This window comes from Dermacentor silvarum, chromosome 6 (genome assembly GCF_013339745.2).
Source record: "Dermacentor silvarum isolate Dsil-2018 chromosome 6, BIME_Dsil_1.4, whole genome shotgun sequence".
NCBI lineage: Eukaryota > Metazoa > Arthropoda > Arachnida > Ixodida > Ixodidae > Dermacentor > Dermacentor silvarum.
The window spans coordinates 114,156,202-114,171,051 of NC_051159.1; the positions used below are offsets into that span (position 1 = coordinate 114,156,202).

The following is a 14,850-nucleotide window of genomic DNA, read 5'->3' on the forward strand; positions in this document are numbered from 1 at the left end:
GTCCATATTGCAATTTACAAATTCTAGCCTTGGAGTTCGCAAGGCGGATCCGCTTGGAACGAATTCTCAGGATGACACCAGTTGCGAGATATTATTTCCCAAACTTTGCGGGAAAATGAATTGGCGTTCCAGCTGCTTGTGTGCGTCAGTGCATAAAACGACGTTTTCTTAAGAAAGTACAAATGTACAAATGCGCAGAATTTCATAACGTAAACCAAGAGAGACCTTGCGAAATTTCGCGGGACTAATTAAGTCAGATATTTAGCTAAAGAGCACGAACGGCACAACGTAATCTAAAAAGGGGTGTTATTCCAAGTCTTTACCCGATTGAGAGAGAGAGAGAGTTTAATGACAATTGCAAAAGTTTGCCTTGCGAATGTCTGGGCTGGAACCCCAGTACTCCCCGCTCTCACAAGGGGCCATTGGTCACTTTGTCCAGTGCAGTCGACGTGCTCTTTTTATGCTAAATATAGGTAGGGATTTCCCAAAGATTCCGACTGTCTCCTCGCAGTCACCGCTTTGACGTGCAGACTTCTCGACAATTCCACTTTGAAATGGAGCGGTGTTTGTCGGCGTAAATGACACAGAAGCTCTGTCTCAGCTGATGGTATCCTAGGTGGAAACACAGAGCTTCAAGCGATCATTCAATCTATGAAGACGGGCGTCGGTGAATTAAGTCGAATTACCCTGCGACACTAAGCTCCCGCGTGGCGTGTGAGCAAGCAAAGCCTTGTATGTGCGTCTCCTCTCGGCAGAGGTATTGAAATAGAGTGAACGTCGTTATGGACAGACCGAGCAGCCGCATCCATATGTTCTCTAGCGGTGATGTTGACACAATCTGATATCTGTTGAGAAACTGTGTTGTGCCCGTATAGTTATGTTGCGCGGTGATGAAGTAGTCTGATCTTATGACTCTATGGTCGAAAACTTATGAAACGTAAAACGTGTAACAAATAGGCTCTGTGACGAGTGGCCGCGTGCGCGACGAATTTTGCAGTAAACTATTTATTGATCTAACACTAACAGTTCGGAAGCATGTGCCATTGATGTCGTCCCTCGACAACGTATTATGCTGTGCGGAAACTCGCTATCACTAGTACGGAAATGTTAAACAATCAAGCGACCCCATGTCTCGGTACCAGCTCCCCACAAGTGTACTATTTTCGCCTAACCATACTGTAAACGTTTGGAAAAAGTTGGGGTAAATGTAAGTGGCATTTGAAACGTTAACAAAAATTCAGGTTTTATCCAAATTCATTAGCGATTACATACAGCGAGCTTCGTGTCCTCTCGTTCCTCGCCTTCCCGAGTTATGGCCGCTCAGTGACGGCAGCTTTAAACGACGCCAAAGTTTCGACCGCAGCTTTGAGTGCAGCATCGTTACTGTGAACGTGCCAAACTCCTGCCTGTACCGCGCCGGCCATCTTCGCACCGTAACACGTCTCTTGCACGAGAAACGACAATAAAATACGAGCTGCGCTTCCAGCGCGGCCCTCCTGGACGGCCGTCGATGCTACGTGAGAGGCCGAGCTTCTCTTTACCCTTGCCCTGCTTCGCTTGCACATCCCGTGTACGCTCTAGCCGCCGTCTCCGGCGCCGTCCGGACGCCCTGGCTCTCCCGCCAGTATCGCGTTACCTTCTACCCCACCGCCATCAGCGCATATATGACGGCAGCTTGAGCAGAAGGGTGCGAAGAAGAAGCATTCGCCGTCGCTTATCGACGCTGGTGCGCACCTACAATACCTGCCAAAATAGAACCACGAGGTCGAAGGGCCCTCGATACGATACTCAGTGGGACGACCAGAACGCCACCTGCTCCCCCTTTGTCTCCCGGCCCCAACGCTTGCTTCACGCGCAGCCGCCCTGGGGGGAAGGGCGAGCAGCAAGAGAACAGCTTATCTAGGCTATTGCCATGGCAACGATTTAGCCGCGCCTCGAGCAACCGGTATCTACGTGGAGAGCAAAGATCGCACCCCGCGTCGTTATCTCGGGGTGCTCCGAAGCCAACGCCTTCGGCTTCTCTGCTAGTCTTAGCAGTTGCAACGGTTCCTGCTTCAGGTAAGCAATTCACACCTTTCTGTCATCTTTAGAGTGACGCTGAGTGGCCCGGAATTAACAGAGATGAATTTCTGTGATACGGCAACTATCACGTGCGAGTCTTGACCACAGCGAGATTCCTAGAAGCCCAGGGAAAATCAGATAACGTCTTGCCGGCTAGCAGAGTAGGACTACACAAACGTCGCGTTGGCACTTGCCGTCACATTTTCCTTGGTGCAGTTTCGAATACTTGTGTCATCGAATGCACATTATTTCTTTATATTAAGTCTCCTTTTACTTATTTACTTCATTATGTGGAGAAAAATGTAGCATGACCTTAACAGCTAGACTATTATACCGCCCACTATATTGTAAGGCTCTTTCATTTGATAGCGTTGCGATGAAAAACTTGTGAAAAACTAAGAGCACATATATTTAGCGAGGCTTCTATCAAAAACAACATAAGGGACCTAAAAGTGGAGCTGCCTTGTTCAAGCTGAAAATATGCTTATAGAGCTGATGTTCACTTGATTTGTAATTAAAAAACATAATTACAATGCATAATTGGGGCAATGATCTACAAATCGATTGGATTTTATTTGACTGAAAAATTTGTGTATTAATGTTGCTGATGTCTGGGATGAAATTTAGTTAAATTGGGGCTTGTATAATCGAAAAAGCCAGTGGTCTGGTCAAATACGGAAGTTAAGATGGTATATGCACGATAAGGCACGCTTAGAAGACGTTCTACTGTCATTTGACAAAGTCTTAATTACTTTTAAAGTACTTACTGCGTTAGCGCCTAGTCACCATGCATTCAGCCGTCATAGATAGCATGGCTGCATTGTTGATAAGGTGCTCGGTGAGTCACGGTGTGTTTGCCGCGTAGAGGAGATACATAGTTCCTCAGTGGCGTTCAGACAATGGAAGCTTTCGGTTGTTTTCACACAGGAAGTCTGATAATGCACTTCATATGGAAGCATGCTGCTGTTGCTACTTCTGTTCGAGAGAAATATTTTGCTAGCCTTACATAGACCTCTGCATTTTTAGTAAAGAAGCAAAAAAGATGGCCGCGCGCTTCTCCTGTCACAATGCCAATCGCCCTGCGTTTTCATTCATTCAAACAGATGTACAAAATGTTGGTAAAATCATAAATTTATCTGTCTCTTCATTCGGTTTAATTGATGACGCAGACATCACCACAGCTTCGAATGTGCAAATAATGAAATTAATCCTTTCGTTTTCTGCATATTGATATTAAAGCACACGTTGTAATTGCTGATTGTAGCCTGTCGGTAATCAAGGCGTTTATAAATGCTTATTCGTTCGCCGGAGATCCTGAGGCTAACAAACGTTTCTAGATATTTGTTGCCAAAATATTCCACCACAGGCCAAGGACGTTTCGCGTAGCGTTAGGAAAACTTTTTCCGACATTATTACTCGGATTACAGCAATATTCCCGCACACATATTGGATACTGACTACTGAGAAGCGGAAGACAGTCCCGGGAAGCCTAGGAAATGTGCACGCCTTGAGCACTGGACTTCATTTCGACAATCGTAACGTGTGCCTGAGATTAAAAATTTTAATACTTAGTCAATTAAATTTTTCATTTATTGACTGGGCAGTGACATTTCTAACGATAGTTCGTACGTGTTTTTACCCCCTAGGAAGCGGTGGTTACAATGGTGCAGCTGTTAGCCTGGTGGCCAGTGCCAGCTACAGCACCTGTTGGTGTTGTCAGTAGAAGTGTTCTCGCGACCTTTCTTTCTTTTTTTTTATTTTCAATTAGCTTTTTTGTATCGACGTTACAATGGGGGTTCCGGTCTTCAAGAGGAGATAGAAGGCTGCATGAGAGCCTTATCAATCTAACAATCTCAAATGTAAGAGTGTGCTGGCATCAGTTTTATACTGCAGGGCCCGAACTATACGACAAGTGCAACTGGCACAACTCCAAAAGACAGGTGTGTGCGTGGAGCGCACTGTATCATTGTAATAATAGATCGCCTTTTTGTTTGAACGCTGCTTCTGAACAGTTGGAGAAATTGTAGTTCACTCTGCTATCTCATTAAGTTTTGACTTCATGAGGTGTTTAAAAGTGTGCTTAGATGTCGGATAACGGGCGCTGCTTCACATTCCCAGTATCAGAATACAACCGCTGCAAACGGAAGTCAAAGCGACGACCTCGTGCAGAGCCGTGGGATTTGTAACAAACATTGAATCACCCTGTCTGTTCCACACAGTGTAACGCTTCCGGTCCTTGTGCGAAGTGGTCGCGGGTTTATTACTCCCTTTCGTTTTTACTGTTCCCATGTATATATATCACGAACCTGTCCTTTTCCTGTCGGCGCATAGCCAACGTGTTCGAAGTCAGTGTGCAGCTGCTTCCGCCCAGCCACCAGGACGGGTAGCAGGTAGGACGCGCAGATGACGCTTTTACTGCCAAGGTTATCTTGGGACCTTCCGTCACTGTGTGTGACAAGTAATGCTTGCAGCTTGATACCCTCTACGATAAGGATCAACCAGTGCGCCGTTCAAGTGTGACTCAAGAAGACTCCGACTTCCTCTTAACTTATCGCCGTAGAGATTCTTCGAGGTCTACAACGGCCGAAACGGGTCATGCCAGGAACGCTTCGTGCTTTTAGTGTTACATATGTGAGGGCCAAAGGAGGTATCGCAGTTGAAGTTCTTAATACGGTTAGCAATACACCGTGATTACGTGATGAGCAATATATTTTTCTAGAGGGCTGCATGATTCGGCTTCGATGAGGGCTGTAGATACCGTATCAATACATCAGTGTAACACAAAAGTATCATAAGCATTTGTTGTTAACGCTAAAGTAACTAATGTCATGTTACTGGAACCCTAAGGGACTCGATGGCTTGTGGCGTTTTCTTGTGCTATTTCCTACATGCTTTGTTCGTTTTTTTTTTTTTCTGGCGATTATAGGCCTCGTGAGCCATGTGACGGATTCAGGCACATGGATACAGGCGCCTAATAATCATTATGCGCATGTGCTGGTTGCGAAATTCAATCTTGACGAGCGAGTCTGAATACGAGACAAATGCATGAAAGATACTGACTCGATCATTCACATGCGTTGGCTTAACGCCAGGTAACGATCGAACATTAGATTCGTGTTATTAGGGCTCGGACGTCTCAGAGGCATACTTTTCAAGTATTTCCGGTATGTCCCATATGAAGCACCCTGACAGTTTATAATTTATGATACAGGTTAGTTGGCATAATAGCTCCGAGAGATTGATTTCTTTCTTTCTTTCTCTCTTTATAAAGCCGTAATGGCTTCGCGGCTATTCCGTTCTGTTACCGAGCCCGAGGTCGCGTGTTCGACTCCCGGTCACGGTAGCCGCATTCTGGTGGATGCAGAAGGCAGGAACACTTGTGCACCACACATTGAGTGTCCGTTAAACAATTTTAGGTTGGAAAACTAATCCGTAGCCCACACTAAAGGGTCCCCCTGTGTGTTTCTTTGGAATGTTAAGCCCAATAAATGAAACAATCAATCAATTACTCTCGTGCAGGCCTCATCATGGTTCACGAAGGAAAATGCTCAGTGTTGCTGCTTGCGCTGCTTGTCAGCAGTGCCCGGGGCAACTTGCTCAACGGTATATTCAACGGCAGCCAAGTCCAATCTGAAGCTCATGGTACGAACGACACCGTTCGGCCTAATCTTCCAATAACCACTCCGACAGATCTGTGTCGGCTTCACAACTGCGGCTGCTACACGGAAGCCGTCCCGAAAACAATTGACTGCTCCTACAAGCACATCGCCTCGCTGAACCGGGTAGCCATGCCCAATCACGTAATCGAAATTAACCTGGCAGGAAACGACCTCAAGAGCGTGTTGGACACTTACTTCTACACGGCACCTGGCGTACACGTGCTTGACTTGTCCCATAACCACATACAGTTCATCGCATTCACGGCCTTGCAAATGTTCGGCGAATTGAACCGTCTCACGCTCTCCCACAATCGCCTTGCGTCTCTCGAGGAAGAAGTATTCGCAGGACTCGGGAAACTTCAGTACCTCGACCTCAGCCACAACAAGTTGACGACGCTGTATCCGAGGCATTTCGACCATCTCAGCAACCTCACCGAGCTGAACCTCGCCTACAATGGTCTCGCGGAATTCAACGGCAACGCGCTTGCTCAGCTCACCTCTCTAAACAAGTTGATCCTTCAGAGCACCGCGCTCAGAGAGCTCAGGCAAAACGACTTCGACAGCCTGACCAACCTCAAGTGGCTCGATCTCAGCGGAAATGGGTTCGACGAGGTTCCGTTCAAAGGTCTGCACCGGTTGAGCCTCCTGCGTCACCTAGATCTGAGCAGGAATCCCATCACGACCATCAAACCGTACAGTTTTTACAACCTAACGTCCCTGAGAAGCCTCTTCCTGAAGTACATGGTGGATCTGACTAACATCGAGGCGCACGCGTTCAGCGATGTGACGAGTCTCAAGACCATAGACCTCAGCTTCTGCCCCAGGCTGACAAACATCGACAGACGGGCGTTCACCTACAACTGGTCCGATGCTAAGATCGAGCTGGACGAATTTTACGCTCGCCAGACGGGGCTGAAGACCCTGCCAGGGAGCCTTCTGCGCTGGGAGTACGTTACCAAGGTGGACTTTGCCGAGAACGACTGGAAGTGCGACTGCAAGCTCGAATGGATGCCGCATGTCGTCAAGAGAGATGTCATCGACGCCAAACTGAGGTAAGATATCCGTTCTATTCCACTCCTCTTTCGCGATGAGTATCAAAAAAAAAAAATATCCTTCCCAGCGACGACGTGTGGATAATACATACTGGTAACCTTTCATCGGCTCATTATGTGTCAGTGTCGATTTCTTTCACCTTCGCGATGACGAACGCATTGAGTTACACGGTTTTCTCGTGTGACACAGTGCAAATGATGCTATTGCGGGCTCCCCCCCCCCCCCCCCCCCTCCCCAGCACCCTTTCATTCTGTCATGTGGCCACACGGTGTATCCCATTATCCGAATAACATGGCGTGGGCCCTACACATATAAAAAAAATATACTACTGAACTATACAATTTTTCTGTCATAAGGGATCATTGTAGTTATTCTAGGAAGAGCGCACTGCAATGTTTTCGTACAAAAACGACGACTCGAGTCGAGTGACGAAGGATGTCGGATGCTATTTTCCTGGGTTTTTTTTTTTTTTTTGGTAGGCAATAAATGCACGTGGAAAAAACAGTGTAGTGCTAAAACTCTCGGCAAGGCAGAGCTGTGTGCCGTTTATATCTAGTATGATTGATAAACTTTTCCTTTTCAGTAAACGAAATAACCTGGCGGTTTGAGGCACGTCTAGGCAAATGTACTTTTTCTGTTTTTCTGCATCATTAGCTTCGACAAAGGTGATGACCTGTCGATAGTTACCTTTATTATCGCCGTATGCACTGTCGCACCTCAACGGTATTTAATGATGCAGAGCCACACCTGCAATGTGAAACCGCTTAATTTTTCGGACAAAAGATACGGAAACTTCAGAGACTGCATACTTGTCTTTGTGCTTGTCTTGCACAACTCTGAAAATGGAGAACATCCAAACGCCAGTGGTTGGGTGCATAGTTTTCGGGCGTATTTGAAGAGTGTGTCGGGGACAATAACTTTCAGCGCCCTCGCTCGCTCGCACACACACACACACACACACACACACACACGCACCACGCACGCACGCACGCACGCACGCGCACACGTGCGCAAAGAGAGCGAGCACAGAGAGAAAAAACGCATCCGCGCAGGTAGGAGTCTTGAACTGCCGCACTTTCTACACGAGAAATCAGCGCAAAGCCACCTTTTTATCACGCCTCCACAGGACCGCAGAGCATTTGTCACCTTAAATTTGTACATGTCCTTGCGTGGTGGGCAGTAAAATGTGGCGCGACATCAACCACTGCACGCAGTGGAACTACACCGTCGGTTTGTTTGACGCTAGTTGAATCAGTCTCCTTTATCTAAACAGCCGAAGCGATTCGCCGCTATTTTGAACAATGCTTTGAAGATAAGCACCACATTCCATGTGTACTAGAGCCATGAGTCCCACAGATCATTTCTTCGCACCGTAGTTGATAAAACTAGAATCGTTGCTAAACCGCAGGCTACTATTTCTTCTGCACTTTCACCGTAATATATCTAAACGATTCAGTGTAGCACGTTGTCGGTTTGGTTCGGCAAAACGTATGTCACCCTTCTGAAGTAGCGCTAAATATGGTTACATTTTTCTGCAGTTTATTTTCGTTTCTTTACCTTCTATAACCCCGACAGCATATCCACAATACAACGGCACAGTCTACAGTGGACTGCAAAGGGACAGCCTACAGTTCACTGTAACGAGGCTGCGTATACTGAATACCGCATTTCTGATGAGATATATTAAGAGAAACAACGTCTTTTATAACCCGTATGTTGTTTTGGGGCATTAAACCGCATAATTTTAACATTCAACCAGAACTCGTCTACGATGACTATCTTACTTTGCGAATAGCAATGTTTTGAGATTAAAATTAATGTAATGTACATTAAATGGATGTTTGTTGTGTTAAGAACACTTTGTACACTTTTTAAACCTTATTAGCAACCTATCTTACCATAGGTGATTGATCGGTGAGGATATGTTTTATATGTTACGTTGATTTGAAGACCGGCACAAACCCAGCGGAGCATATTCCGTGACCTAAGTAGGTGCCAAAAAGGTTCATTCAAGGGCGTCACATATTCAGTGACCCAAGTTGGCGTCGAAGAGGTTCACTAAGAGCGGTATATATCCAGTGGCACATTACCAGTGACCCAAGTTGTTTTTAGACTGCACTATCTACCGGATCGGCCCACATTTTTGGTTAGAGGGTTGGATAGCCTGAAAGAAAACAGGCCGGACATTGCCAAGAATGCTATACGCATTAAAAGGAGAACAATATGCGGCAGAGCCCATCTCACGAGGACTGTCGACAGTAATGTGTTAGCATCGAATCTATATATAGCGACACCGCGTATTGTCACCGTCAAAATGAGGTATCTATGAGGCGTGTACTGCAGCGGGACTCCTCTTTAGCGCTTCCATAATAAAGTCACTGGAACCTGGAAAGTACCGCAACCACCGGAGCGCATGCAGGCAACATTGCGCTGTTGTTGCCAGATTCGGTTCAACGCGTCTCCCGGGCAGCAGCAGCTCAACCATGTAGCTTCGCTTTCATCTGTTTATATTATCGCAAATCGACACATTTCATTGTCCTTTACATAGAAGATGATATGGTACATCTATTGTGCGTGCGAAGCAGTACAGATAAGTACGATAAGAGGAAGATGTTTACAGGCGTCCAAATTGCATGAAGTGAGACCAGAGACAGGACGGGCGCTCGAGCGGCCAACTTTTCGTTTGTTCTCCTTCCCGATAAGTCTTGTGCTCGTTGGGAAGCTATCCAAGGAGTATACTAAATTGCTTAATTGCATATTGAAGCAACATTACTCGTGTTTTAGGCATTTTATGTGCCGCAGGCCTACGCGAACCTCGGGTTTGTTGATATTGACTGTTTTGCCCTCGTAGCTATTCGACGCGTAGCGGAAAACGCGGGCAGCTCTTTCTCGGGTTTTCTAGGCTTGCTACAGGGACGAACGGCCATAGAGTTTCTCATTATAACACCTAGAGGGTAATGTGGCGCCACCGTCTATGCGAGTTTCTTAAAATGTGGTGTGCCGTCATGGAAATGATGGGATATGTGTATGCGAGGCTTGTGTTGGCTGGTGTTGTAGGAGGCTTCGTCTAAAACGTGCATATGGCTACAGAAATAACGCATTCTTAAAATAAAATTACATAAAAGGTTTTCATTCACCCATATTACATCTCTCAATAAAGTTTACTCACCTACAGTGCAGGATCAAGCGAAGAACAACAAGAACAAAGGCCAAGTTGTTCCAAAGCGAGTGAGAATCTCGGCGTCTGTCTGCCAACTTTAGCGGCCAGCTGATACTTTTTACGCTTCATATAATTGTACACCCGATAATATGTCCTAATGATGAAACAAAAAATGCTTTTGTGTAATAATAAAGCTAAAACAGCTTGTTACGTGCTGTTTTAGCAGAAAATAAATCATTGTGACAGACGTAACGATGCTGGCCTCTACGACATAGTGGGTTTTCCCTCTACGAGTTTTCCCCCTACGATATAGTGGGAAACTCTATGACGAACGGCACGGTGGTTGTCTGAGTGGGCCCTGTGAAATCCACAAGCAAAACTGTATGAACAGCCAAGCTGTCTACGCCAGCCGTAATTTGTGGTGCGTATCAAGAAACTACCAAGAAAGAAAAGAAACTTCCTTTCCGAGGCGGGATTCGAGCCCGCTTACCCCCGGTCCCAAAGCGAGCGTCGTAACCACGAGGCTACACAGCCACGCATAAAGAACAGGCATTTATGCGAACCATTTGATTGCGCTCGAGCATCGTCGTCTTCGTCCACAGCTGGCGCGTTCGTACGCTCGTGCTCTGCGAGGTGAAAGGTTTTGTGCACTATGAGAGCGAGAGAGAGAGAGAGAAAACGCATTCACGGAGCGGGTCTCCTGGAACGCGGTGTGGGCATTTGAACGCGGTTTCAGTGTTGCAAGCTGCACTATGCAACGCGCAGTGACGGCCGTAAGTCCGAGACGCGTGAAAAGAAATTATCATTATCATGAGTAATAGGATGAAAAGTTCACGCGCACTACCAGAAAATCCTGGGCTATGATCGCCCAGCTTCGCTGTTTCAAGCGTTGCGAGGCCGAGTGCAAGGTTAAGCGCTTTTTTTCGCTTAGCTAGATACGATATAAAATCATGTACTCGGAAAGTGAAGCATTCAACTGTGCACCACGCGTTCTAAATGCAAAGCGAACTCGATGCTCGTGTGTCACACAGGATTTTTTTTTTAGGATGACTAGGTATCAAGCGCAACCACGCATCGTTTATAAGCGTGGATATATAATCGCTTTCTAACGTGGCTATACTGATTTAACCGCACTTGAAATGTTTCATGCAGATCGAGTTCTACGAAAATAAACGGTCCATGACTGCAGTCCAAGAAAAGCGATGCTACAACAGAGTTATCCAGGTCACGTTCGCGTTGTTTTAAGCCGTAATAAACAACACACAAGAAAATCTATATTTTAATATTTGACAATGACAGGTAGATAGATCTTTATTGCAGTGGTTTTCTCACTACATTTTGTTATTTTTGACACAGCCGCCCGCATTCCAACGCTCTTCGAGCCACATTTTGCTCCTTTCTGCATGTTTCTGAGAATCTCCTCGCTTTGTTAGCTCAAGGCAAACCGCACTCATCGAAGCAAACGCGCGAAGAAGCTTTTGGATCACATTATTGCATTTAGGCAGTTTGATAATACCGCAAGGAGCTTCTCAGCTTTGTGATATCAACAAATTCACCAAGTGGGAGTGAACTGGTCGCGCTTCATTCGGTGCAGCCATATAGCGCAGCACTTGTCGCTCTTTCCGCTTAATTGGTATCGCGAAAAGCACTTTCCCGGACTCCCGGTGGTTGCTGCACCCGAAGCCACAGCACCCAGGCATTTCCTTTCGTTTTGTTTAATGTCTACGAAAGTTGCATATGCCCTAAATTATACAAAAATGCAAAATCCGTTCTCGTGGATGACTCATACGCGCGGCATGTGCGAGCGATGTCTGTCTGCTTATCCGCTCCGGCGCGGCGAGGACTATTTATGGCGGAAAGTGATCACCTGACGGCAACTGACCAGTCGGCGGCGCGGCGGCGAAGAGAAAAGGGCTGCGGTACTTTCCAGGTTCCAGTGACTTTATTCCGTAAGAACACTCGGCGCCATCTAGCGCCGACGCCGCGAAGCATCGCCGTGGCCTAAGAAATACACGGCGCCTCAGAACGCGTCACGTAGCAACCGGACATCTCTATTGCTCTTCTTTCTGGGCACGCAGCCCCATCTAGTGGCACTGCCGCGAAGTCCGCGCGTGGCCTCCGAGACCAGAAGCGTGGCACGCCGGTGTGTGGGAACGCTGAGAATGGCTCCCTCGCTTGCCGCACACTTAGTGGCATACCCAAGTTGGCGAGAGGCTCATTGAAGAGCGGAATATATCTACTGAATCCATGGCGCAGCTCGTTGAAACGTTGGAGGGAAAGGCGTTCATTGAAAAGTGGCACATACGCAGTGCTTTTGTGGCGCCGCCTGCTTAAGCGTCGGGTTGCTGTCCATGAGGAAACGGAGTGACGCGAGTTCGATTCCGCCCAGCGTTTGAGAAGTTTAAAGGGTTTTCTTTTTTTTTGCTACTTTAGAGCGGCATATTTCCAGTTGCACATGCCTAGTTATCCAAGTTGGCGTCAAGGACGTTCGTTAAAGAGGGGAACACACCTATTGGCGCATACCCAGTAACCCAAGTTGGCATCCAAGAAGTTCATTGGAGTCTAGCACAGACCGATTGGCACTATACCCAGTACTCAAAGTCGGCGCGAAAGTGTTTCTTCGAACTGCGGTGTCTACTCAGTCCCGCATCTACAGTGACCCATGTCGGCGTGAAAGAGGTTCGTTGAAGAGCCGCACGTATGTACACACTGGAACATACTCAGTGACCCAGATTGATCCGATGGTCGGTTTCGAACCCAGTTACCTCAGCATAGTAGCCCGATGCGCTCCACATTCGACCAAAGACCTGCGTAGGCGGGAAAGCGGTTATATACAAACATGCATATAAACATAGATAGATAGATAGATAGATAGATAGATAGATAGATAGATAGATAGATAGATAGATAGATAGATAGATAGATAGATAGATAGATAGATAGATAGATAGATAGATAGATAGATAGATAGATAGATAGATAGATAGATAGATAGATAGCCCCCGGAAAGTTCGTAAAGTACCCACAGAATGCTAACGCATTATACGAGACCAGCTAAATCACCACAGTATCCTCTCGAATGACGTCAGCCAATATTAGAGGAGAGAGAAAGTGCTCGCAATCGACATAATTCTTAATGCGATTAGTATTCTTACTTTTTTTCACCAACTTTTCAGGTGTTGTTTGTCTGTCTGTGTCTCTAACCATGTTCTCACCAATTTGGGCCGCTGGCAATAATGAGTAGAGAGAGCAGCGGGCTACTGTAATGTGGGAACCGGGTGCAAAACCAATCGCTGGACCTTCTTAGGTCACTGGTTATGTTATGTTAGGTTATGTTATGCGTGCTATGTTATGTTGCATGCGTGCCTATATGTTCCGCTGATCAGATAAACCGTTTTTCGTCAACTTGTGTTACTGGGTATGTGCTACTGCACATGTGCCGCTCTTCAATGAACCAGTTTAACGCCAACTTGGGTAAATATGTGCCACTTGGTGTGTGGCGCTCGTCAATGATAAAACACATTTTAAGATTTCTCTGGTGCTTGGACAGAATCGAGTGCTCGTCATATATAGTCATACAAACTTCTTCGAATGTATAAACGCAAAAGCGCCATTGCGCGGGCTGCGCGGTGGCACCGCTGAATGACACAGCATGTTCAGAGGGAAGCGCGCCACACACGCCTTCCGCATAACGCATTCCTGTGGTGACACTACGGTGTGTGGCCACTTTGCTTCATTGCTAATCGCATTATAGTCGACATTGATTGTGAGATGGGTTCTGCCGCAATTTTCATTCGGGTTATTTCGTGGAGAGGATACAAGGCACTGAGAATGTGCTGATATCTACGTGAAAAAAAAATGATGTGGTACGTATACCGTATCGCCCTCTTGCAGGTGTGGCAGCCCTAAGGAACTGGAGGGCCGGCTGATCGCCAAGCTGAACAGCGTCGACATGCCGTGCGCCGAGAGCGTTGCCCTGGAGCACCCTGGCTGGCAGGAGATCAACATCGCCATGCGCGTCGCCCTGGGACTACTCATCACCGTCACGATCGTCCTGGCGATCATCATCGCCACGCTACTTTACGCCAAGCTACGCGCCAAGCCACACGTCTACCTCAGCCTCAAGCAGAGGTTCGGGTACGGCGGTGAAGAGTAGCCTACTCTCTACCGGCGCACTACGCTAGTCAGGAACTCCTGTCTGAAGAGGCGAGTCGGAATCGAGCTCGTAGCTCGCATCACTATGGAGCGCCGAGGAACGACGAACGCGACTGGCTTTCAGTGTCATCTGAACATGGGGAGCGAGCGCGAGCGGAGGTCACGTGATAAGCAATCGGTTAGGCAGCGACACAAAGCCGGAATGTGTAACCGCAGAGTTCCGGCCGATTTCACCTCATTTTTTTTTTTTACTAAGTACGAACAACAAGTTGTAAACTAATGCCCAAAGCTGAGTTTTGTTGTCATCGCTGTTCTCGTGGCTTCTCGGGAATGAACATGCTTGTTTGTGATAAATAAAAATTAAGTAACACGTATGACAACTGCGCTGCATCGGCTTTGCGTAGTCCACCGATTTCTCATAATATTTTATTAGATTTGAAACAAGGCGGTTCTCTAGGAGTCCTTCTGTGTATAGTCATGTGGCACATAATGGAAAATTTAATGGAACCCAACTAAGAAGGAGAGGCATTTAGAACCTCTTCCTACAAAATTTAACAGTATGCCTTGGCTTCCTTCAGCTGATATTGTTCATTGCTTAACAACGCTGCTACTGAGGTCAGCTAACGGACAGTCAAGACAATGACCATGAGACACCGCACTACAATATGCAAGCGACCACCGGTATAATCTGCCTAAACTTCCGATTTTCGTTTCACTTTGCATTCCATTATGTGACGTCACCTCTACTTCTGACCTTGGTTT

General features: G+C 46.8%; 1 protein-coding gene across 1 annotated transcript; it reads left to right on the top strand.

The window, feature by feature from the left end:
• The first annotated feature begins 1,685 nt into the window (after positions 1-1,685).
• On the top strand, positions 1,686-14,468 carry LOC119455862 (leucine-rich repeat neuronal protein 3). The gene is made up of 3 exons (XM_037717377.2): positions 1,686-2,058; positions 5,581-6,772; positions 13,828-14,468. The coding sequence occupies exons 2-3, from the start codon at positions 5,589-5,591 to the stop codon at positions 14,087-14,089; spliced, it is 1,446 nt and encodes a 481-aa protein (XP_037573305.1). The 5' UTR covers positions 1,686-2,058; positions 5,581-5,588; the 3' UTR covers positions 14,090-14,468.
• The last annotated feature ends 382 nt before the right edge of the window (positions 14,469-14,850 follow it).